Below are 26,337 nucleotides of genomic sequence, written 5' to 3' on the forward strand. Positions count from 1 at the left end.
CAAACAAGAGCACAATAAAACAAAACAATAAAATTCATAAATCTCGCGATATTACGGGAAGTGACACCAATTCCGGTATGCGGTGTTTTCTTTCAAACCCACCAATGGCATGGCTTGCTCGGCTTTCGCTGCTCAAATTGTCCAATCAGAACGCTCGCTTCCAGGAATTTAAAGGTCTGTGCGGCATTTTGTGTCACACTCACTCGGGAAGAGCTAGACGAAGTGGCTGGAGATGGGGAAGTCTGGGCTTCCCTGCTTAGGCTGCTGCCCCCGCGACCCGACCTCGGATAAGCGGAAGATGATGGATGGATGGATGGATGGATGGATGGACTCACTCTTTTCTCCACCAGCCGCTAAGTAAGTGCTCTTTTTTTTTTTTATTACATTTTTTCCCCTCTCGATATGTTATCGATTAAAACGCATTTTACAACTTCACACTGTTTGTAATTTGGATTAGTAGTCGAAATTATTATTATATATTTTTTTTTAATTTGTCGACTTGTGCTTTATACGTGTGCTGACGTCACGCTAAAGTGTCACGAGGCAGCGGCGCCAAGTTGACTTGTTAGCTAACAACGTTCTTCTTCTTTGGGGGGGGTGGACAGGAACTGCTTTATAACATCAACTTTTTCCTTGCCGACGAGCTTCTTTTGACACTTGGAGGAAGCAAACATGTCCGAGAACGCCGAACGTCTGAATAAGTTCAAGAACAAAGGCAAAGATGTGAATGTAAGTGTGGTAGTTCGTTAGTTAGTCGCTACGCTAAACACGTACTGTTTGTTACGTGCATTTATTTACTTAACAAATGTCAGGTATTTTATAATCACTTTTTTTTTTACGTCAAAAAATTGTGTAAATATATATAAAAAAAGATTTACTTTGAAAATCACTTGTTTACTTGATAAATGTTTTCTACTTTGTTCATCGTTTTATTACGTAAAAAAAAAATGTTAGGAGCTTCGACGCCGGAGGGTGATGGTCTCCGTCGAACTCCGCAAAGCCAAGAAAGATGACCAAATGTTCAAAAGAAGGAACGTGAGTGAGCTTCCCGAGGACGCCACCTCCCCTCTCCAGGAGAAGAACCAAAACAAGCAGGTAAGGCTGGACGCCATGTAACGTTGCAAAGTACACACTTCCGGTCCATCGCCACGTCGGAGTAACCGCTAATCGTCACATAGGATGTTTTGTTTTGGTAAACCTTCCGATGTATTCTTCATCCATCCATTTCTACCGCTTATTTCCTTTGGGGTTGCGGGGGCGCTGGTGCAGCTACAATCGAGTGGAAGGAGGTGTACACCCTGGACAAATCTCCAACACAGATAGACAGACAACATTCACACTCACGTTCACACACTTGGGACCATCCATCCATCTTCTTACGCTTATCCGAGGTCAGGTCGCGGGGGCAACAGCCTAAGCAGGGAAACCCAGACATCCCTTTCCCCAGCCACTTCGTCTAGCTCTTCCCGGGGGATCCCGAGGCGTTCCCAGGCCAGCCGGGAGACATAGTCTTCCAACGAGTCCTGGGTCTTCCCCGTGGCCTCCTACCGGTTGGACGTGCCCTAAACACCTCCCTAGGGAGGCGTTCGGGTGGCATCCTGACCAGATGCCCGAACCACCTCATCTGGCTCCTCTCCATGTGGAGGAGCAGCGGCTTTACTTGGGACCATTTAGTACAATTGGTGTCAAACTCTGGCCCGCGGGCCAAATTTTATTGGTGATGTAACACAGTGGTGAACCTGCCCTTTCCCAACTACTTTGGCACGTGTTCCAGCCATGAAATTCTAAGTTATTTGGAAAGAAAAAAAAAAGTTAGAGTTTGAACATCAAACATCTTGTCTTTGTAGTGCACTCAACTGAATATGGGTTGAAAATGATTTGCAAATCATTGTATTCCGTTTATATTTACATCTAACACAATTTCCCAACTCATATGGAAACGGGGTTTGTAATTAGGGTCCAATAAGCCCAAATAGCAAAGAGAAATAAAAAAGCATGTAAACAAACAGCTTGGGCCTTAAGAGGTTAAAATGTAATAATCCCTCATTCTTTTCTTTGATACTTTACATTAGTTTTGGATGATACCACACATTTCGGTATCGATCCGATACCAAGTAGTTACAGGATCATACATTGGTCATATTCAAAGTCCTCATGTGTCCAGGGACATATTTACTGACTATAAACAGAAGGATTTTTTTTTTTTTTTTAATTAAAAACGATTTTGTGATGCTAAAAATATCGATGTAATCATAGTAGTATCGACTAGATACGCTCCTGTACTTTATATCATTACATTGAATGTCAGGTGTAGATCCACCCATGGCATTTGTTTACATTCAGGAGTGCTACTTTATGTTAGCGGTGACAACAGTGAGCTATTGTATCCTACAGTGTGTAGTGAAGCATGTTTAGCTATTCCTCGTCCTCCAGTGATAATGATACGTGTAAGAAACTTTTTATTTAGAGAAAGAAATGTGTCTGGGGGCCTTTATATATATTCTTAGGAAAACTAATACAAAACCACAATAAAATCTGATTGTATGCTAAAAATGTTATGACAGACCGCCTCAAAAACGGAATGGAATTTTTTTTTTCTATGAAGGATAAAGCCCTGAATATTGAGAACATATGAACGTCACGCCTCCTCTCAATTGATATATTTTACAATCAAGCCAAATGCAACAAACATAGCGAAATATGAACGTAAAGGGTAAAAAAAAAAACCAAAACATCTACAATCTGATATATCACTAAGCTTTAGAACTTTCTTGTAAAAATCTCCTTCCACATCTGTCCCTGACACCTGCGTTTTTTTTCCTGAAGGAATCAAAGAACTATATCTATTTCAGGCGGGCCGCTCTAGAAACACTCTGTGGAAACGCTCCCAACCCACACTGCTTGGTGCCTCGTCTCAGCTGGTGTGACGTAGATTACCATAGTAACTAGTAGGGTTGTACGGTATACGGGTGTTGGTGTAGTACTGCAATACTAATGAATCATATATGGTACAATACCGCCTCTGAAAACTACCAGTCTGTCACACCATAAGATTTTTTGTTAAAATAAAGCCAATAACGCATTTTTTCTGGTCCCCTTTATTTAGTAACGTATCAAATTACCGAAAAGTATTAAAATAATGCGACAATAAAACAACACTAGTCACTAAAATATCATTCAAAAGCGCAGATTCCAACCATTGAAATATGTTGTATAGTTGAAGACTTCCGGTCATTAGAAAACATCATAATGGCAGCTACACTTTCCATCTTAAAGATCTAAACAAATATTTGGGAACGTCTGGCGGGCCAGATTGAAAAGCTTAACGGGCCGCATGTGGCCCCCGGGCCTTAATTTGCCCAGGTCTGTTTTAGAGGCAGTATAATACCGAATATGATTCATTAGTATCGCAGGACTATACTCGTGCTTGCCAACCCTCCTGGTTTGCCCGGGAGACTCCGGAATTTCAGTGCCTCTCCCGAAAATCTCCCAGGGAAAACCATTCTCCAGAATTTCTCCTGATTTCCACCTGGACAACAATATTAGAGTCGTGCCTTAAAGGCACTGCCTTCAGCGTCCTCTCACCTGAAAAAGAGACTATTATATATATGTCTCCGTCATCCATAGCTTTTATCTAGAACCCATAAATTAGGCAGGCATGTAGATATTTCTTAGTGTGTGTTTATTCCAGCCGGCATGTTAATACACTGACACACAACATCCGGATTCCCATCACGCATTGCTCCTGAACTACGGCAAGTAGTAATGTCCAAAAACATAACAAAGACGAAGCAGACGAACCAAGAAGAGACATGGCGACGACGAGTAAGAAGAAGTACGCTTGCGAGTTCCAAAATGACTGGAACAAATAATTTCGGTTCATCCATGGCAGCTCTCCCGTCCAAAGGCAAAACCTAGTAACTCACTTTTAGCTGATTTTGAGAAAACAAAGGAAAACCAATCTATCTTGATGCTGTCTTACAAAGATCTACAAAGTCATCAAACGTATAGGTGTTTTCTTGAGCTTTCATTTTCTTGCCGATCGAGCCGTGGATTGAATCTGCCCTCATGAACGTGTGCCCTTTCTCCAGATAATTTCTTACAATCTCTGGTGGGCCCCATTCTGCGTTTGCACATTGGGCAAGAGCCGTGTACAGCGTCCAGTTTTTATTTTGACCTCCACAGTTGTCTGCCCAAAAGAGTATGCAAGGGGAAGAATCAAGAACAATACATTTAATGAAGGTGCTTGCAACGTCCTGGGCCAATCTTCCAAATATCCCCTCGTGGCATAATATCACATAATCAGCTTGACCGTCGGCCCCCATTCCTGCAAATGTCTCACTAAAGACAATAAGGCGACTGAATATGAAGCGCCGATTGGTCCCTTGAGATACTAGGTTTTTCTGTTGTATCCACGCGGTTATGTGGTAGTTGCTAGGTCCTGCCATGCGCGTAACAGCTTACTTACGGAACAAATTACCATACCGCATACACTGATGTAAAGCATATCACCTAGGAACTCCAAAATTATTATCAGCTCAGTTTTGACCAACATTTAGTTACTGGGTTTTGACTTTGGACGGGAGAGCTGGAAGGGGAAGCGGTATGTTGCCTGCAAATTTTGTAGATCAGACTTCTCCATTGAAAACGGAAATACTTGATGATTTCTCCCGAATTCGGAGTTCTCAAGGTCGGCAAGTATGACTATACTAGTACAGGTATAGCGTACAACCCTAATAGAAGTAAATACACTTTTCCATCATATTCACATTTCATGGAAAGGGTCAGTAAAGTGCAACAGTTTTTATCTAAATCCACATAACACCGCATAAAGTGGAGTAACCCTCAGATGGTACCCACAAGGGTATCATCCAATAACCATGTACCCTACTGCATAAGTAGTAACAAGATCAGACTGGTACTCTGGTGGCCATCACATGGTATTTGTCTGGTATTGTTATTATATGAAGGTGTGTATTCCTTTTTTGTCGATGGGAGAATACTACTACCATATCTTTTGGATTATAAATTGCACCGGCTGAAAATGCTTAATTAAGAAGGAGAAAAAACATGTCAGTCGCACTAGAGCAGGGGTCGGGAACCTTTCTGGCTGAGTCAGCCGTGAAAGCCAAATATTTTAAAATGTATTTCAATGAGAGCCGTATAATATTTTTTTACACAGAGTACAACCAAATGCGTGCATTTTTAAGTAAGACCAACATTTTTAGAGTATAATAACTCTCTTACTCTTTTTAATAACATTGTTATTCTGAAGCTAACCAATAATACATAAAATACTTCTTACATTAATGTGACTTCTTGAACAGGTGTGGTAAAAAACTGATGGATGGATTAAAATGCATGTGAATGTTTTGTATTCAAACGTCATTTTTAACACTGATTACCAGCGGAATTATTCATTACTTATCGTGTTAAACAATGTCAGTTAAGATTTATCTAAGAGGCAAATGTACCGCAATTTTCGGATTATAAGTCGCTCCGTAGTATAAGTCGCACCGGTCGAAAATGCTTATTAAATAAGGAAAAAAACATAAGTCGCACTGGAGTATAAGACACATATTTTTGGAAAATTTATTTGATAAAACCCAACACCAAGAATAGACCTTTGAAAGGCAATTTAAAATAAATAAAGAATAGTGAACAAAAGGCTGAATAAATGTATGTTATATGATACATAAATACACTTAATATGATACATAAATAACCAACTGAGAAGGTGCCTGCTATGTTAACCCAACATATTATGGTAAGTCATTCAAATAACTATAACATATTTTCTTCGTCTCTTCCGCGAATGAGATCAATATTTGATATTTTACGGTAATGTGTTAATACTTTCACACACAAGTCGCTACGGAGTATATGTCGCAACCCCGGCCAAACTATTGAAAAGAAAACTGCGACTTATAGTCCGAAAATTACGGTACTACTACCGAATTTTTCGGAGTATAAGTCGCTCCGGGGTATAAGTCGCACCGGCCGAAAATGCTTAGTAAATAAGGGGGAAAAATATATATACAAGCTGCACCGGAGTATACGTCGCATTTTTTGGGGAAATTTATTTGATAAAACCCAACACCAAGAATAGACATTTGAAAGGCAATTTAAAATAAATAAAGAATAGTGAACAGGCAGAATAAATATACGTTGTATGACGCAACTGAGAAGGTGCCTGGTATGTTAACGCAACATGTTATGGTAAGAGTCATTCAAATAACTATAACATATAGAACATGCTATACCTTTAGCAAACAGTCTGTCACTCCTAATCGCTAAATCCCATGAAATCTTCCTCTGTGTGGCTTCTAAACAACTCTGCCAACTCCAAAGGTAGACAATGCGCTGCTTCCTTTTACGGTAATGTGTTAATTTCACACATAAATTGCTCCAGAGTATAAATCGCACCCCCGGCCAAACTATGAAAAAAAACCTGCAACTTATAATGCGAAAAATGGGGTACTTCTAGTGGGGATCTTGTTAAAGGGGAACATTATTACCAAACCTATGCAAGCGTCAATATATACCTTGATGTTGCAGAAAAAAGACCATGTATTTTTGTAACCGATTTCCGAACTCTAAATGGGTGAATTTTGGCAAATTAAACGCCTTTCTGTTTATCGGTCTTTTAGCGATGACGTCAGAACGTGACGTCACCGAGGCAATACACCCGCCATTTTCATTTTCACATTACAAACACCGGGTCTCAGCTCTGTTATTTTCCTTTTTTCCGAGTATTTTTTGGAACCTTGGAGACATCATGCCTCGTCGGTGTGTTGTCGGAGGGTGTAACAACACTAACGGGGAGCGATTCAAGTTGCACCACTGGCCAGAAATCTGCCGCCAGACCCCCATTGAATGTACCAAAGTGTCTTCACATTTGCCCGGCGATGCTAAGACAGACATGGCACAGAGATGTATGGATAACCTGCAGATGCATTTGCACCGATTAAGTCAACGAAATCACAAAGGTGAGTTTTGTTGATGTTGTTGACTTATGTGCTAATCAGACATATTTGGTCACGGCATGACTGCCCGCTAATTGATGCTAACATGCTATTTACGCTAGCTGTATGTACATTTGAAACTAGATACCCACATTTAATGCGAAACAAACACTTAGCAATCGACGGATTTAAGTTGCTCCAGTGTCACAAGATGCGAAAGTCCTGATCATTTGGTCTGCACATTTTACCGGCGATGCTAATAAGGCAGCCATGCTATGGGCCACTTCATTAGGTACACCCACGCTATGGCCGAATAGCGTCAATAGCTATTCGCTCAATAGCTTCAATTTCTTCTTCAATTTCGTTTTCACTATCTGCCTCCATACTCCGACCATCTGTTTCAATACACGCGTAATCTGTTGAATCGCTTAAGCCGCTGAAATCCGAGTCTGAATCCGAGCTAATGTCGCTATATCTTGCTGTGGTAACCGCCATGTTGTTTGTATTGGCAGCACTGTATGACGTCACAGGGAAATGGACAGTCGCATCGCAAATAGCGAAAATCAAGAAGTTTAAAGCTTTTTTTAGGGATATTCCGGGAGGTGTAAAATTTTGAAAAAAACTTTGAAAAATAAAACAAGCCTCTGAGAACTGATTTTTATTGTTTTTAACCCTTTTGAAATCGTGATAATGTTCCCCTTTAAACATCAGGTGGTTACAGGTGCATAATGTCTGAAAAGGATGCAGCAATGTGTTTAGTCCTCCTCCATTCAACTGATAATGTATCTCCTCTGCACATGTTAGACATCGGCTCAATGGAGCGTTGCGGAGATCGTTGCCGGCGTGAACAGCGGCAACACTGAGACCCAGCTCCAGGCCACACAAGCGGCGCGGTAAATATTGTTTTGTCAAACGCACACAAGCTGATTTCTTTCCACCAAAAGTCACTTTCTTTTGTGTTTGGGGGTAAAAAAAAGCAAACTGCTGTCACGGGAGAGGCACCCCCCCATCTGCCAGATCATCAGCGCGGGCCTCATCTCCAAGTTTGTGTCCTTCCTGGGACTGTCCTCCTGCCCTCCCATCCAGTTCGAGGCTTCCTGGGCACTCACCAACATCGCCTCTGGGACCTCCGACCAGACGGCCGCCGTGGTGGAGGGCGGAGCCATCCCCGCCTTCATCCGCCTGATCACTTCCCCTCACCAGCACATCAGTGAGCAGGCCGTCTGGGCTCTTGGAAACATTGCAGGTAACATTCTTCCTTCAATCTTACGCAACTGAGGCTTTCTACTGCCCAGACTAAACAAAGTGTGTTGGGAATGTGATGAATAGGCGATGGATCAGCTCTGAGGGACATGGTGATCAAGTTTGGAGCTGTGGCCCCCCTGCTGAGTCTGATCACAGTTCCAGACCTTTCTCTATTAAGTGTAAGTACTTGGAGTCACCAGTAACGCTGCACGCATGCAGCTGACAGTTTTGGTATTATGCACAGAAAATAATGCAATTTATTGTGTGAATGTAGGGCTGGGCGATGTGGCCTTTTTTTAATATCTGGATATTTTTAGGCCATGTCGCGATACACCATGTATATGTGGATATTTTGAACACTTGATGCATATAATCACAGCAGTATGATGATTCTATGTGTCTATGTTAAAACATTCTTCTTCATACTGCATTCATATATGCTACTTTTAAACTTTCATGCAGAGAGGGAAATCACAACTAAAAGTGTATTTATGAAACAGTTATTAAGCAGTGGCACAAACATTCATGTCATTTCCAAAACAAATGCAAGATTGTCAGAGACATTTTAAAACAAGCTATGAGTGCACTTTTGTGCATGATGTCACTAAGATGACATATCAAAACACTCAATTAAAGTGCACTTTTTGTACAGAACGCCACTACAATAGGTTAACACAGGGGTCGGGAACCTTTTTGGCTGAGAGAGCCATGAAAGCCAAATGTTTCAAAATGTATTTCCGTAAGAGCCATATAATATTTTTCAACACTGAATCCAACTAAATTTGTGCATTTTTAAGTATGACCAACATTTGTAGAGTATAGTAAGTCTCTTATTCTTTTTAACATTGTTATTCTAAAAGTTAACCAATGATCAATATAATACTTCTTAACATTAATGCGACATCTTGAACAGGTGAGGTAGAAAACGGATGGTTGGATTAAAATGCATGAGAATGTTTTATAATTTGAACGTTATTTTTGAAACTGTGATTACCAGCGGAATTATTCGTTACTTATCGTGTTAAGCAATGTCAGCTAAGATTTATCTGAGAGCCAGATGCAGTCATCTGGCTCTAGAGCCATAGGTTCCCTACCCCTGATTTAAGCATTAAATACCTTTTTTACCTGCACACTGCCTCCCGCTGTTTCCCACATCTACAAAGCAATTAGCTACCGACTGCCACCTACTGATATGGAAGAGTATTGCACGGTTACTTGGCTTAGCTCGGTTAGGAGAGTGGCCGTGCTAGCAACCTGAGGGTTCCAGGTTCGATTCCCGCTTCCGCCATCCTAGTCACTGCCGTTGTGTCCTTGGGCAAGACACTTTTCACACCTGCCCCCAGTGCCACCCACACTGGTTTAAATGTAACTTAGATATTGGGTGTCACTTTGTAAAGCACTTTGAGTCACTAGAGAAAAGCGCTATATAAATATAATTATCTGAGAGCCATATGTAGTCATCAAAAGAGCCACATCTGGCTCTAGAGCCATAGGTTCTCTACCCCTGGGTTAACACAAAGTGCACTTTTAATAACTGTCAAATAAAAATGAGCTGCTTAATGGGTTCCTGCGGATGTTATCTCCTTTTGTTGTTAATTTTTTTTTTTTCATACGGTGTTGATCTGGGAATAGTTGCTTCGGTATTTTGTTGGTGTGGCACCGGCCAGAGATGGTGATGCAGAGTTTCAAGCACTCATTCTCTAGCGGGTGACTTTTCAAATGATGCTACATTAGCAGTGCTGCTACTTTTTGTAGCAACGCTTTTGCCGCATAAATGTTGAACATATTCCCGCTTGAAGCCAAACCACCGCCGGACGATGGACCCCCTGCTGTTTTTCTTGGTAATGGAATTCTTCCTCCATTTGTTACCTGATTGGCAACTTCTTTCTTTCGTATTACCACTCGCACGGCTCCGCTAGCGTCACAGCTAACGTTACCCATGCTGCTACCTCTCTGCTCCGCAAGGGCATATACGTATGTGACGTATGTAAGAAGGTGCGCTTGCTGTCTGTGAGAAGGAGAGATAAGAAAGAGTGAGAAAAGCCTGTAGTGTAATGCCAGCAGCTAAAAAGCAACTGCGTGAGAAGGTATACTCCAATATCACCATATAGTCATTTTCTATATCGCACAGACAAATCCACGATATATCAATGTATCGCCCAGCCCTATTTGAATGCTAATAAACATTTGGTTTTCTATACCTACATTCATTTATTTTTATTTTTCTTCTGCATGCGCCTTCTACCTTCCACGTTTTTCATCCGGTTTCGATTCAAACCGTATAAACCGTCTGGCCTATTCGGGAATCGCGGGCTTTCCTTTGACCAATTTCCAGAATTTCAGGTTTTCCGGGACATTTTTCCTATTTAAAACAAATTGGCCATTTTTCAAACTTCCACCATTCCCACATTTTTCAACCTATTCAAACCATTCCACCTTCAATACATTCCACTCATCCTGGACATTCAAACTACAATTTTTCCATGTTAAAAAAATTGCGTTTTTTTTTTTTAAACACTGTTTTGACCTCTTTTTTGGCGACCACTCCTTCCATATTTTTCAAACCATTTCAAGCGTTCCACTGTCTAAACATTCCTCTTAATCAGGACAAAAACAGTAGTTTTTTGAACTGGAAAAATTCCCATTTTTTCTTGAATCCCTTCATGCCATTTCTAAATTAAAAATGTTACTACTTAATTTCTCGAAAGATTTTAAAAATTCCAACACCAGCCATTTCAACTCATTCAGAACTTTCAAGTCCTAACATTTTCCCCAAAAAATTCAAAATTTCCATGAAATTCCTATTGACATAAATGGAAATTTTTTTCAAAATTGCACATTTTTCAACCTATTTCAAACCATTCCACCTTCAACACATTCCTCTCATCCTGGAAATTCTAATAAGCATTTGTCCAAGTAAAATAAAATCCAGGTATTCCCTTTTTAAATGCTTTTTTGGCCCTTTTTTTGGGGGGGGGGCGACCACTCCTTCCACATTTTAACGCATTTCAAGCGTTCCACTGTCTAAACATTCCTTTTAATCAGGACAAAAACAATTTAATTTTTTTTAACTGGAAAAATTCCCATTTTTTCTTGAATTCCTTTATGCCATTTCTAAAGTAAAAATGTTACTACTTAATTTCTCGAAAGATTTTAAAAATTCCAACACCAACCATTTCAACTCATTCAGAACTTTCAGGTCTTAACATTTTCCCCAAAAATTTTCATGAAATTCCTATTGACATAAATGGGACATTTTTTCAAAGTTGCACATTTTTCAACCTATTGCAAACCATTCCACCTTCAACACATTCCTCTCATCCTGGAAATTCTATTGATCATTTGTCCAAGTAAAAAAAAATCCAGGTATTCCCTTTTTAAATGCTTTTTTGACCCCTGGTTTTTTTTTTTGGGGCGACCACTCCTTCCACATTTTAACGCATTTCAAGCGTTCGACTGTCTAAACATTCCTTCTAATCAGGACAAAAAAAATTTAGTTTTTTGAACTGGAAAAATTCCCATTTTTTTCTTGAATTCCTTCATGCCATTTCTCAATTAAAAATGTTACTACTTAATTTCTCGACAGATTTTAACAATTCCAACACCAACCACCAACTCATTCAGGATGTTCAAGTAAAGAAATTTTCCAAAAATTTCCATGAAATTTCCATTGACATGAATGGGACATTTTTCCAAGTTGCACAATTCCCATATTTTTCAACTTTCCAAACCAGTCCACCTTCAACACATCGCACTTATCCTGGACATTCAAACTACCATTTTTCCAAGTTAAGAAAATTCCAGGAATTCCCTTTTTTTTAAAACTCTGACTTTTTTTTGGGCGACCACTCCTTCCACATTTTTCAAACCACTTTAAGCGTTCCACTGTCTAAACATTCCTCTTAATCAGGACAACTGCAAACATTCCCGTTTTTTTCTTGAATTCCTTCATGCCATTTCTCAATTAAAATCTTACTACTTCATTTCTCAACCAATTTTGGAAAAATTCTAATCCCAACCATTTCAACTTGTTCAGAACGTTCAAGTCTTTTATAATTTTTCAAAAATTTCCATGAAATTACCATTGACATGAATGGGACATTTTTCAAAGTTGCACAATACCCACATTTTTCAACCTATTCAAACCATTCCACCTTCAGCACATTCCACCGTCCTGGAAATTCAATCGATCATTTTTTCAAGTAAAAATTTTTCCCCAGGAATTCCTATTTTTAAACCCTTTTGACCGTTTTTTTTTTTTTTTTTTTTTTGGGCGACCACTCCTTTCACATTTTTCAAACCACTTTAAGCGTTCCACTGTCTAAATATTCCTCTTAATCAGGACAAAAACAAAGTAGTTTTTTGAACTACAAACATTCCCGTTTTTTTCTTGAATTCTTTCATGCCATTTCTAAATTTAAAATGTTACTACTTCATTTCTCGACACATTTTGAAAAATACCAACACCAACCATTTCAACTCGTTCAGAACGTTCAAGTCTTTTATAATTTTCCAAAAATTTCAATGAAATTTCCATTGACATGAATGGGACATTTTTTCAAAGTTGCACGATTCCCACATTTTTCAACTTATTCAAACCATTCCACCTTCAACACATTCGACCATCCTGGAAATTCAAACGATCATTTTTTCAAGTTAAAAATTTTCCGCAGGAATTCCTGTTTTTAAACACTTTTGACCCTTTTTTTTGGGGGGGGGGGGCGACCACTCCTTCCACATTTTTCAAACCACTTTTTAAGCGTTCCACTGTGTAAACATTCCTCTTAATCAGGACAAAAACTAAGTTGTTTTTTGAACTACAAACATTCCCGTTTTTTTCTTGAATTCCTTCATGCCATTTCTCAATTAAAAATGTTCCTACTTCATTTCTCGCCAGATTTTGAAAAATACCAACACCAACCATTTCAACTCGTTCAGAACGTTCAAGTCTTTTATAATTTTTCAAAAATTTCCATGAAATTTCCATTGACATGAATGGGACATTTTTCAAAGTTGCACAATACCCACATTTTTCAACTTATTCAAACCATTCCACCATCCTGGAAATTCAAACTATCATTTTTTCAAGTTAAATTTTTTCCCCAGGAATTCCTATTTTTAAACACTTTTGACCGTTTTTTTTTTTTTTTTGGGCGACCACTCCTTCCACATTTTTCAAACCACTTTAAGCGTTCCACTGTCTAAATATTCCTCTTAATCAGGACAAAAAAACCTTTTTGAACTACAATCATTCCCATTTTTTTCTTGAATTCCTTCATGCCATTTCTCAATTAAAATGTTACTACTTCATTTCTCAACCAATTTTTGAAAAATTCTAATCCCAACCATTTCAACTTGTTCAGAACGTTCAAGTCTTTTATAATTTTTCAAAAATTTCCATGAAATTTCTATTGACATGAATGGGACATTTTTCAAAGTTGCACAATACCCACATTTTTCAACTTATTCAAACCATTCCACCTTCAACACATTCCACCATCCTGGAAATTCAAACTATCATTTTTTCAAGTTAAAATTTTTCCCCAGGAATTCCTATTTTTAAACCCTTTTGACCGTTTTTTTTTTTTTTTTTTTGGGCGACCACTACTTCCACATTTTTCAAACCACTTTAAGCGTTCCACTGTCTAAACATTCCTCTTAATCGGGACAAAAACAAAGTAGTTTTTTGAACTACAAACATTCCCGTTTTTTTCTTGAATTCTTTCATGCCATTTCTAAATTTAAAATGTTACTACTTCATTTCTCGACACATTTTGAAAAATACCAACACCAACCATTTCAACTCGTTCAGAACGTTCAAGTCTTTTATAATTTTCCAAAAATTTCAATGAAATTTCCATTGACATGAATGGGACATTTTTTCAAAGTTGCACGATTCCCACATTTTTCAACCTATTCAAACCATTCCACCTTCAACACATTCGACCATCCTGGAAATTCAAACGATCATTTTTTCAAGTTAAAAATTTTCCGCAGGAATTCCTGTTTTTAAACACTTTTGACCCTTGTTTTTTGGGGGGGGGCACTCCTTCCACATTTTTCAAACCACTTTTTAAGCGTTCCACTGTCTAAACATTCCTCTTAATCAGGACAAAAACTAAGTTGTTTTTTGAACTACAAACATTCCCGTTTTTTTCTTGTATTCCTCAATGCCATTTCTCAATTAAAAATGTTCCTACTTCATTTCTCGACAGATTTTGAAAAATACCAACACCAACCATTTCAACTCGTTCAGAACGTTCAAGTCTTTTATAATTTTTCAAAAATTTCCATGAAATTTCCATTGACATAAATGGGACATTTTTCAAAGTTGCACAATACCCACATTTTTCAACTTATTCAAACCATTCCACCATCCTGGAAATTCAAACTATCATTTTTTCAAGTTAAATTTTTTCCCCAGGAATTCCTATTTTTAAACACTTTTGACCGTTTTTTTTTTTTTTTTTGGGCGACCACTCCTTCCACATTTTTCAAACCACTTTAAGCGTTCCACTGTCTAAATATTCCTCTTAATCAGGACAAAAAAACCTTCTTGAACTACAATCATTCCCATTTTTTTCTTGAATTCCTTCATGCCATTTCTCAATTAAAAATGTTACTACTTAATTTCTCAACCAATTTTTGAAAAATTCTAACCCCAACCATTTCAACTTGTTCAGAACGTTCAAGTCTTTTATAATTTTTAAAAAATTTCCATGAAATTTCCATTGACATGAATGGGACATTTTTCAAAGTTGCACAATACCCACATTTTTCAACCTATTCAAACCATTCCACCTTCAACACATTCCACCATCCTGGAAATTCAATCGATCATTTTTTCAAGTTAAAATTTTTCCCCAGGAATTCCTATTTTTAAACACATTTGACCGTTTTTTTTTTGGGCAACCACTCCTTCCACATTTTTCAAATTATTTCAAGCATTCCACTGTCTAAACATTCCTCTTAATCAGGACAAAACCAGTTGTTTTTTTGAACTACAAACATTCCCGTTTTTTTCTTGTATTCCTCAATGCCATTTCTCAATTAAAAACGTTAGTACTTCATTTCTCAACAGATTTCGAAAAATTCCAACACCACCCATTTCAACTCGTTCAGAAAGTTCAAGTCTTTTATAATTTTCCTAAAATTTCCATTGACATGAATGGGACATTTTTTCAAAGTTGCACAATACCCACATTTTTCAACTTATTCAAACCATTCCACTATCCTGGAAATTCAAACTATAATTTTTTCAAGTTAAGTTTTTCCCCAGGAATTCCTGTTTTTAAACACTTTTGACCGTTTTTTTTTTTTTTTGGGGGGCGACCACTCCTTCCACATTTTTCAAACCACTTTAAGCGTTCCACTGTCTAAACATTCCTCTTAATCAGGACAAAAAAACATTTTTGAACTACAATTATTCCCATTTTTTTCTTGAATTCCTTCATGCCATTTCTCAATAAAAAATGTTCCTACTTCATTTCTCGCCAGATTTTGAAAAATACCAACACCAACCATTTCAACTCGTTCAGAACGTTCAAGTCTTATAATTTTCCCAAAATTTCCATGAAATTTCCATTGACATGAATGGGACATTTTTCAAAGTTGCACAATACCCACATTTTTCAACCTATTCAAACCATTCCACCTTCAGCACATTCCACCATCCTGGAAATTCAATCGATCATTTTTTCAAGTTAAAATTTTTCCCCAGGAATTCCTATTTTTAAACACATTTGACCGTTTTTTTTGGGGCAACCACTCCTTCCACATTTTTCAAATTATTTCAAGCGTTCCACTGTCTAAACATTCCTCTTAATCAGGACAAAACCAGTTGTTTTTTTGAACTACAAACATTCCCGTTTTTTCCTTGTATTCCTTAATGCCATTTCTCAATTAAAAATGTTACTACTTCATTTCTCAACAGATTTCGAAAAATTCCAACACCAACCATTTCAACTCGTTCAGAAAGTTCAAGTCTTTTATAATTTTCCTAAAATTTCCATTGACATGAATGGGACATTTTTTCAAAGTTGCACAATACCCACATTTTTCAACCTATTCAAACCATTCCACCTTCACCACATTCCACCATCCTGGAAGTTCAAACTATCATTTTTTCAAGTAAAATTTATTTTACAGGAATTTCCTTTTTTTTATACACTTTTGACCTTTTTATTTTTATTTTGGGCGACCACTCTTTCCACATTTTTCAACCCACTTCAAGGGTTCCACCGTCCAAACATTCAAAACAAAGTTGTTTTTTGAACTACAAAAATTCCCGTTTTTTTCTTGTATTCTTAATGCCATTTCTCAATTAAAAATGTTACTACTTCATTTCTCGAACCATTTGAAAACTTCCAACACCAAGGCTTTTAACAATTTCCCAAAAATTCGCAAATTTCCATGAAATTCCCTGTCATGAATGGGACATTTTTTTTCAAAGTTCCACAATTCCCTCATTTTTTATCCGATTTCAAACCGTTCCAACTCCAAAATATTCAACCTGTTGAGGAATTGTGTGCTCTCTTTCAACAATTAAAAAAAAAAATATCCCGGATTTCCAAGAATTCCCAGTTTTTAGGGACATTTTCCCCATTCAAAATGAATTATCCATTTTTCAAACTTCCACAATTCCCACATTTTCAACCGATTCAAACCATTCCACCTTCAACTAGTCCAACCAACACTTTCCCAAGTTCCGAACCAAATTCCGTTTTTCCTGGAAATTCAAACTCTTCAACATTCAAACTATTCTTACATTCTGTCAGCATTTCAGCTCAATGTCAGCATCGGAGCATTCACACGTCATTTCTTCAAGAATTGCCTCACCTCGTCATTCGTATGTTTCCCCCAGTCTGCTTACCTGAGAAATGTGACGTGGACCGTGTCCAACCTGTGCCGCAACAAGAACCCGTCCCCTCCTATAAGCACCATCCAGCAGCTTCTCCCCGCCCTCATCCGTCTCCTCCACCACGAAGACAAGGAGGTGATGACGGACGCCTGCTGGGGCGTGTCCTACCTGACCGACGGCACCAATGATCGCATCGAGGTGGTGGTCCAAGCGGGCCTGGTGCCTCGCCTGGTGCAGCTGCTGGGCTGCGGAGAGATCTCGGTGCTGGTTAGTACCTCCAAGACTTGGTCCCATAGTGCGGCCGGAAGGAACTAAAGGCCTTTTCCTCGCCCTCTCCTCAGACCGCCTCCCTGCGGGCCATAGGCAACATCGTGACGGGCACGGACGAGCAGACTCAGGCGGTGCTCAATGCCGGGGTCCTGGCCAAGTTTCCCCCGTTACTGTGCCACAACAAGGCCAATATTCAGAAGGAGGCCGCCTGGACTTTATCCAACATCACTGCGGGAAAAGAGAGCCAAATCCAGGAGGTCATGGATGCAGGCCTGGTTCCACATTTGGTCAACGTGCTGATCAGGGTAGGTTTCTGCTTCTCCTGGCACTCTCCCCGTTCTCTCACTCACACCGCATGCTTGTCTTGGTGCAGGGAGACTACAAGACCCAGAAGGAGGCCGTGTGGGCAGTTACAAACTTCACCAGCGGGGGCACTGTGGAGCAGGTGGTGTACCTGGTGCAGTGCAACGTGCTGGAGCCTCTTCTCACCCTGCTCTCCTCCAAGGACAGCAAGACTGTCCTGGTCATCTTGGACGCCATCACCAACATATTCTTGGTAGGTGCAACACATTTGGACCCTTGTGCACCCCGTGGGCCCAGCACGTTGTGTTCTAGGTCCAAGGATCGCAGTCTGAAATTAACCCCGGTTGATTTTTATTTATTTAATTGCATTGTCTTGAACTGCAAAATTGTTAGAAACAAAGTATACACACTTTCTCTTAAGACCTCTTGCAGGCCCAAACGACTCCCATTATCAGTCAATTCCCCCGCGAGGGGATGGCAGAGCAGAAAAGAGACGGCAGATCAACTGGTATCTCCAAATAAATGAGTTTTAAGATGGGACTTAAATGCTTCTATTGAGGTAGCATCTCTAACTGTTAGCGGTAGGGCATTCCAGAGAAAACACTCTCAAGCCCGTGTAGGTGTGTGTATAGGGAGGTATGGTGGGGTGTGTAGATGTGTGAGTGAGAAAGTCGAGCAACAACATTTTGTACCAACTGTAATCCTCTAATGTTAGACATAGGGAGCCCCCAAAATAATAGGTCACAGTAGTGGAGACATAGTGAGCGCATGAATAATGACCTCAGCGTCTGTGGTGGAGAAAATGGGAGACATGTCAGTGATATTATGGAGATGAAAGAAGGCTGTTTGAGTAACTCTTATTGTGTGACTCAAATGAGACAGTTGGGTGGCAGATAACTGCCATATTTTAATAGACTAATCCTGCTATATTACTATGCTTTTTCCATGGAAAACAATAATAATTTCATTCTTGCTATTGGGGAAAATCATTATTGCTATTGGAGAAAATGTTGCTTTGGTGTAATTGCACCCCTTCACCACTAGACGGTGCCAGTAAACCTCAGAGCTCTGGATGGGTTCAACTGATGGAATGCAATAAATGATCTTTGGCAATTTGTCAACTCCATCCATCCATTTTCTTCCGCTTATCCGAGAACGGGTCGCGGGGGCAGCAGCCTAAGCAGGGAAGCCCAGACTTCCCTCTCCCCAGCCACTTCGTCTAGCTCTTCCCGGGGGATTCCGAGGCGTTCCCAGGCCAGCCGGGAGACGTAGTCCTGGGTCTTCCCCGTGGCCCCCTACCGGTTGGACGAGCCCTAATCACCTCCCTTGGAGGCGTTCGGGTGGCATCCTGACCAGATGCCCGAACCACCTCATCTGGCTCCTCTCGATTTGGTGGAGCAGCGGCTTCACTTTGAGCTCCTCCCGGATGGCAGAGCTACTCACCCTATCTCTAAGGGAGAGACCCGCCACTCGGCGTAGGAAACTCATTTGGGCCGCTTGTACCCGTGATCTTGTCCTTTCGGTCATGACCCAAAGCTCATGACCATAGGTGAGGATGGGAACGTAGATCGACCGGTAAATTGAGAGCTTTGCCTTCCGGCTCAGCTCCTTCTTCACCACAACGGATTGGTACAACGTCCGCATTACTGAAGACGCCGCACCGATCCGCCTGTCGATCTCACCATCCACTCTTCCCCCACTCGTGAACAAGACTCCTAGGTACTTGAACTCCTCCACTTGGAGCAGGGTCTCCTTCCCAACCCGGAGATGGCACTCCACCCTTTTCTGGGAGAGAACCATGGACTCGGACTTGGAGGTGCTGATTCTCATTCCGGTCGCTTCACACTCTGCTGCGAACCGATCCAGTGAGAGCTGAAGATCCTGGCCAGATGAAGCCATCAGGACCACATCATCTGCAAAAAGCAGAGACCTAATCCCACGGCCACCAGACCGGATCCCCTCAACGCCTTGACTGCGCCTAGAAATTCTGTCCATAAAAGTTATGAACAGAATCAATGACAAAGGACAGCCTTGGCGGAGTCCAACCCTCACTGAAAATGTATCCGACTTACTGCCGGCAATGCGGACCAATGTCAACTCCTTAAATATAAAAACTGATGCTGCCAAAGTTAACAAGTAACTCATGTGATTAATCACAAAAAAACATCGCATTAATCACAAGCATGTCATCATCAGCCGTTGTCAGTCCACTGCTGGACGAAAGCCTCAGCATGTTTCTGCCATTTGGCGTACTTTTCATGCTGGTTATTAGCCTACACCTTCCATGCTGGCTTGTTGCGGGTTGGAAGGGGTATTTTTTATCAGAGATCCTTCTCCTAGACTAATTGCCTTACTGGACTGTTGAACTTAGTCTGTCCTGTTTGTTGTCTGTGACCCATTTACCCAGGGACACAGGCATGTACAATGTAAAAAAAAAACATTTATTTTTGCATGAAAATATAATTTTTTTTACATTTTTTTTAATGAAAAAAAAAAGTTGCAAACAAAATTTGTTGAACGCTCTCATCAACCGCAGGTATTCGTCGTTCCTCTTGATTAAACACCGCTCTTAGTTGCAGGACAGGGAGACAATCAGCAGCACCAAACCATCTCGCTAGTTAGCATCACTATTAACATCATTATGCCTTGTCGTCTCCGAGCCACAGCCTTGTTTACTTTGCTGCTCATCATATTTGAATGACTGGTGATCCAAACACTGTTAGCTAAGAAGTAGTTGTAGTTGTAGAGTGTTTATTTGTAGCCAGCTAGAAAATATATTTTTGGATGTAAACGGAGGTCACAACATCGAAAATATTTCTACCCATGGGGCGTGGCTACAGGATAAAGTTGCCATATGGAAATGTTGTAGAATTGGACATGACCTCTTCAATGGAGAACAGGGCTTTACGTGGGTGGTGGAGTGTGTTAGTCTTTCGCCAGCCAGGCATTAAAAAACAAAAACTAAAATTGAGCAACGTCTTCACTAAGACGTGTGTGATAGAGTGGGGCGGCCGTGCCTGAAACCTGAGGGTTGCAGGTTCGCTCCCCGCCTCTTGACATCCAAATCGCTGCCGTTGTGTCCTTGGGCAGGACACTTCACCCTAGCCCCCGTGCCGCTCACACTGGTGAATGAATGATAGGTGGTGGTCGGAACGTAGGCGCAAACTGGCAGCCTCGCTTCAGTCAGTCTACCCCAGGGCAGCAAATGTAGCTTATCACCACCAGGTGTGAATGAATGATGGCTTCCCACTTCTCTGTGAGCGCTTTGAGTATCTAATAATAGAAAAGTGCTATACAAAATCTAATTCATTATTATTATTTTTTATTAGAGTAAGTTACTCTGGATGCGGAATGCTGGTCTGATATCTTCTTAAGACTAGGACTCTGGTCAGAGAGTAGGGCACAGAGAGACTTTCAGCCACTCTTTGATGGTGAAGTTGGACGTGTGTGTGTGTGTGTGTGTGTGTGTGTCTGTGTCTGTGTGTGTGTGGTCTAAAGGGAACAATGATTAGGATACATTTAGTCAATATAATAGGATATGTATGTTACATATGACATACTCTACAATGTGTTATAAAACAAATATACAAAAACAAATGTGGTAGCGACTTGTCCGGGGTGTGCACCGCCTTCTGCCCGAGTGCAGCTGAGCTGGGCTCCAGCGACCCTGAAGGGGACAAGCGGTAGAAATGGATGGACAAATAATGTACATGGACTATTAAAGCAGTCCATTAGAGATGAATGGAGAATAAACACTGTTAATTTAGACCAGGGGTCACCAACGCGGGCACCAGGTAGCCCGTAAGGACCAGATGAGTCGCCCGCTGGCCTGTTCTAAAAATAGCTCAAATAGCAGCACTTACCAGTGAGGTGCCTCCATTTTTTTAAATTGTATTTATTTACTAGCAAGCTGGTCTCACTTTGCTCGACATTTTTAATTCTAAGAGAGACAAAAGTAAAATAGAATTTGAAAATCCAAGAAAATATTTTGAAGACTTGGTCCTTACATGTCTAAATATATTCATTAGTTTTTTTACTTTGCTTCTTATAACTTTCAGAAAGACAATTTTAGAGAAAAAAATACAAAAATGATTTTAGGATTTTTAAACACTTTTACCTTTTAAATTCCTTCCTCTTCTTTCCTGACAATTTAAATAAATGTTCAAGTATTTTTTTTTTTATTGTAAAGAATAATAACTATATTTTAATTTAATTTTTCATTTTAGCTTCTGTTTTTTTTGACAAAGAATATTCGTGCAATATTTGTGAAATTTTTCTTCAAATTTATGATTTAAAATTCCAAAAAATTATTCTGGCAAATCTAGAAAATCTGTAGTATCAAATTTAAATCTTATTTCAAAGTCTTTTGAATTTCTTTTAAAATTGTTCTGGAAAATCTAGAACAAATGATTCGTCTTTGTTAGACATAAAGCTTGGTCTAATTTGTTAAATATTCTAACAAAGTGTAGATTGGATTTCGAGCTAATTAAAACATGTCATCAAAATTCTAAAATTAATCTTAATCAGGAAAAATTACTAATGATGTTCCAGAAATTATTTTTATTTTTTTTTTCAAAAAGATTTGTATTAGTTAGTTTTTCGCCATTTTTTTCGGTTAGATTTTGAATTTTAAAGAGTCGAAATTGAAGATAAACTATTTTGTTTTTTCTCCTCTATTAAATCCTTCAATTAAGTGTTTTTTTTCATCATTTATTCTCTACAAAAAAACTTCCATAAAAGGAAAAAAAATGTACGACAGAATGACAGACAGAAATACCCATTTTTTTTTATGTATATATACATGTAGATTTATTTATTAAAGGTAAATTGAGCAAATTGGCTATTTCTGGCAATTTAGTTAAGTGTGTATCAAACTGGTAGCCCTTCGCATTAATCAGTACCCAATAAGTAGCTCTTGGTTTCAAAAATGTTGGTGACCCCTGATTTATGCGTGGTCTGTGTCGCCCTCTAGTGGTAGGTTAGGGCAACTACTGTGTAACTAGTATTAAAACTGCAAAAGTTGAGCGGGCAAATTTCATCGCCAAGCAGAAACATTGTTGCAAACAAACACTCGGTTATGGCTACATATAACACATTATAGGCATTTTAGCAATAATAACTGTGCTATATTCCAACCATACTTACTGTATTTTTCAGAGTATAAGTCGCACCTGCTGAAAATGCATGATAAAGAAGGAAAAAAATATATATATATAAATCGCACTGGAATAAATGTACTGTAATTTTCGGATTATAAATCGCTCCGAAGTAACTTTGCACAGGTCGAAAATGCTTGATAAATAAGGAAAAAAAACATATACGTCGTACTGGAGTATAAGTCATATATTTCTGGAAAATTTATTTGATAAAACCCAACACCAAGAATAGACATTTGAAAGGCAATTTAAAATAAATAAAGAATAGCGAACAACAGGCTGAATAAGTGTACGTTACATGAGGCATAAATAACCAATTGCTATGTTAACCTAACTTTTATGGTAAGAGTCATTCAAATAACTATTAACATATAGAACATGCTGTACCTTTACCAAACTATCTGTCACTCCTAATCCATAAATCCCATGAAATCTTATAAATCTAATCCAGGGATAGGGAACCTGTGGCTCTTTTGATGACTGCAGCTGGCTCTCAGATTAACCTTATTTTACATTGCTTAACGCAATAAGTAATGGATAATTCCACTGGTAATCAGTGTTAAGAATAACGTTAAAAATGTAAAAAAATTATCATGCATTTTTATCCCTCCATCCGTTTTCTACCGCAGTCTTTTTCAACCTTTTTTGAGCCAAGGCACATTTTTTGCTTTTAAAAAATCCGGAGGCACACCGCCAGCAGAAATGTATTAAAAACAAAACTCAGTTGAGAGTAAAAAGTCGTTGTCACAATTGTTGGATATGACTTTAAAGCACAACCAAGCATGCATCAATATAGCTCTTGTCTCAAAGTAGATGTACTGTCACCACCTGTCATATCACGCCGTGACTTATTTTGAGTTGTTTGCCGTTTTCCTGTGTGTAGTGTTTTAGTTATTGTCTTGTGCTCCTATTTTGGTGGCTTTTTCTCTTTCCATCCATCCATTTTCTACCGCTTATTCCCTTCTGGGGTGGCGGGGGGCGCTGGCGCCTATCTCAGCTACAATCGGGCGGAAGGCGGGGTACACCCTGGACAAGTCGCCACCTCATCGCAGGGCGCTTTTTAATCTTTTTTTGGTATTTTCCTGTAGCAGTTTCATGTCTTCCTTTGAGCGCTACTTCCCGCATATACTTTGTTTTAGCAATCAAGAATATTTCAGTCGTTTTTATCCTTCTTTGTGGGGACATTGTCGATTGTCATGTCATGTTCGGCTGTACATTGTCTTTGCTCCACAATAAGTCTTTGCTGTCGTCCAGCATTCTGTTTTTTTGTTTACTTTGTAGCCAGTTCATTTTTAGTTTTGCTCTGCATGGCCTTCCCTAAGCTTTAATGCCTTTTCTTAGGGGAATTAACCTTTTGTTTATTTTTATTTTTTTTACCTGCACCCTGCCTCCCGCTTTTTCTCGACATCTACAAAGCAATTAGCTCTAGACCGCACCGACCACTCAACAACACCACATCGTTTTCAGACTGTAATTACTGGTTTGCAAAAAATATTTTTAACCCATATAGGTGAAATTAGATCATCTCCCACGGCACACCAGACTGTATCTCACGGCACAGTGTTTGAAAAAGACTGTTCTACCGCACCTGTTTTACATAAAAATGCACACATTTAGTTGTATTCCATGTTTAAAAAACAATATATGGCTCTCACGGAAATACATTTTAAAACATTTGGCTTCTATGGCTCTCTCAGCCAAAAAGGTTCCCGACCCCTGGTCTAGTCTCTTACGTGAATGAGATAAATAATATTATTTGATATTTTACGGTAACGTGTTAATAATTTCACACATAAGTCGCTCCTGAGTATAAGTTGCACCCCCGACCAAACTATGAAAAAAAACTGCGACTTATCGTCCGAAAAATACGGTACATTTTAGTCAGGAACTCACACAATGTTTACACTATCATCCAAACAGGAAATGACGTCTCAGACTAGATCGCCAAATTAAGAGCATAGGAAATCTAACATCTCAAAACTGCTTTAGAATAAGATGAGACTAAAACACTTTCTGACAACGTCGCTTGACTGACATTCACAGCATCCGAGGATCTTCTGAGTTCACTATTAAGAAAAAAATGACCGACAGGAAACACTTTTTTTTTTTTTAACAATCTCGCGCCGTACCTGCTGTCAGATCTAAAGACTGACTGCACAGTTCCTGGCTTCACAATAAAAGCCCTGCTTCATCCTGCCTGCGCTAACAAAATAAGAGTCTCAAAAATCTAGCAATACATTGAGTTTGCTGCCAAAGTATTTCTTGTGAAGTGTATGAAAAGGAGTATGGACGCTGGACAAATAAGATGGAAAAAAGAAAGCGTTGTCATGTGATATTTGACAGAAAGGAGGACCTTTTTTCTCCATTTGAAAATGTGTAAGTTATCATCACTACTCTGATTCCAATCATTGGAAGTCATCACACACACTTATATTCTTGTCTTCATGAAAGAAACATGTTTGTATTAGCATTAAACAACCTTTTACTTGTTAACAAAAACCTCTATTTCATAAATTAATAAATATAAATGATATATTTGAATGACGTAGATCAGGGGTCACCAGCCTTTTTGAAACCAATAGCTGCTACTTTGGTACTAATTAATGCAAAGGACTACCAGTTTGATACACACTTAAATAAATTGCCGGAAATAGCCAATTTGCTCAATTTACCTTTTACTCTGTTATTATTAATAATTAATGATATTTGACTTTGTGGGAACACTTAACACCTTAATGATTTCTCATAAATATATATATATATATATATATATATATATATATATATATAAAAGGGGTATTTCTGTCTGTCATTCAGTCGTACATTTTTTTCCTTCTATGGAAGGTTTTTTGTAGAGAATAAATGATGAAAAAAAACACTTAGTTGAACGGTTTAAAAGAGGAGAAAACATGAAAAAAATGAAAATGAAATTTTTGAAAAAAATGTTTCGGTGGGAGAGGGGTTAGTGCGTCTGCCTCACAATACGAAGGTCCTGAGTAGTCAGGGTTCAATCCCGGGCTCGGGATCTTTCTGTGTGGAGTTTGCATGTTCTTCCCATGAATGCGTGGGTTCCCTCCGGGTACTCCGGCTTCCTCCCACCTCCAAAGATATGCACCTGGGGATAGGCCCCTCCCACCTCCAAAGACATGCACCTGGGGATAGGCCCCTCCCACCTCCAAAGACATGCACCTAGGGATAGGCCCTTCCCACCTCCAAAGACATGCACCTGGGGATAGGCCCTTCCCACCTCCAAAGACATGCACCTGGGTATAGGCCCCTCCCACTTCCAAAGACATGCACCTGGGTATAGGCCCCTCCCACTTCCAAAGACATGCACCTGGGGATAGGTTGCTTGGCAACACTAAATGGTCCCTAGTGTGTGAATGTTTTCTATCTGTGTTGGCCCTGTGATGAGGTGGCGACTTGTCCAGGGTGTGCCCCGCCTTCAGCCCAATTGTAGCTGAGATGAGCACCAACACCCTCCGCGATACCAAAGGAAATAAGCGGTAGAAAATGGATGGAAAAAAATGGAACATAG

The 26,337-nt window shown here is 39.5% G+C and overlaps 1 protein-coding gene across 2 annotated transcripts in view; it reads left to right on the forward strand.

Annotated features, from left to right (window-relative positions):
- Nucleotides 1-329: 329 nt before the first annotated feature.
- The window catches only part of kpna2 (karyopherin alpha 2 (RAG cohort 1, importin alpha 1)), a 30,662-nt gene continuing 4,654 nt past the window's right edge, over nt 330-26,337 (forward strand). The window contains exons 1-9 of one of the 2 annotated variants that reach the window (XM_061884284.1): nt 330-357; nt 606-729; nt 955-1,095; nt 7,770-7,858; nt 7,943-8,211; nt 8,295-8,389; nt 17,074-17,337; nt 17,412-17,645; nt 17,714-17,896. In XM_061884284.1, the coding sequence (XP_061740268.1) occupies nt 673-729; nt 955-1,095; nt 7,770-7,858; nt 7,943-8,211; nt 8,295-8,389; nt 17,074-17,337; nt 17,412-17,645; nt 17,714-17,896 (1,332 nt within the window). In that variant the 5' untranslated portion in view covers nt 330-357; nt 606-672. Of the gene's footprint in view, nt 358-523; nt 730-954; nt 1,096-7,769; nt 7,859-7,942; nt 8,212-8,294; nt 8,390-17,073; nt 17,338-17,411; nt 17,646-17,713; nt 17,897-26,337 lie in introns of those variants that run through there. The other variant, XM_061884282.1, reaches the window with a different exon arrangement.

This window comes from Nerophis ophidion, linkage group LG23 (assembly GCF_033978795.1).
Source record: "Nerophis ophidion isolate RoL-2023_Sa linkage group LG23, RoL_Noph_v1.0, whole genome shotgun sequence".
In the NCBI taxonomy this organism is placed as follows: domain Eukaryota; kingdom Metazoa; phylum Chordata; class Actinopteri; order Syngnathiformes; family Syngnathidae; genus Nerophis; species Nerophis ophidion.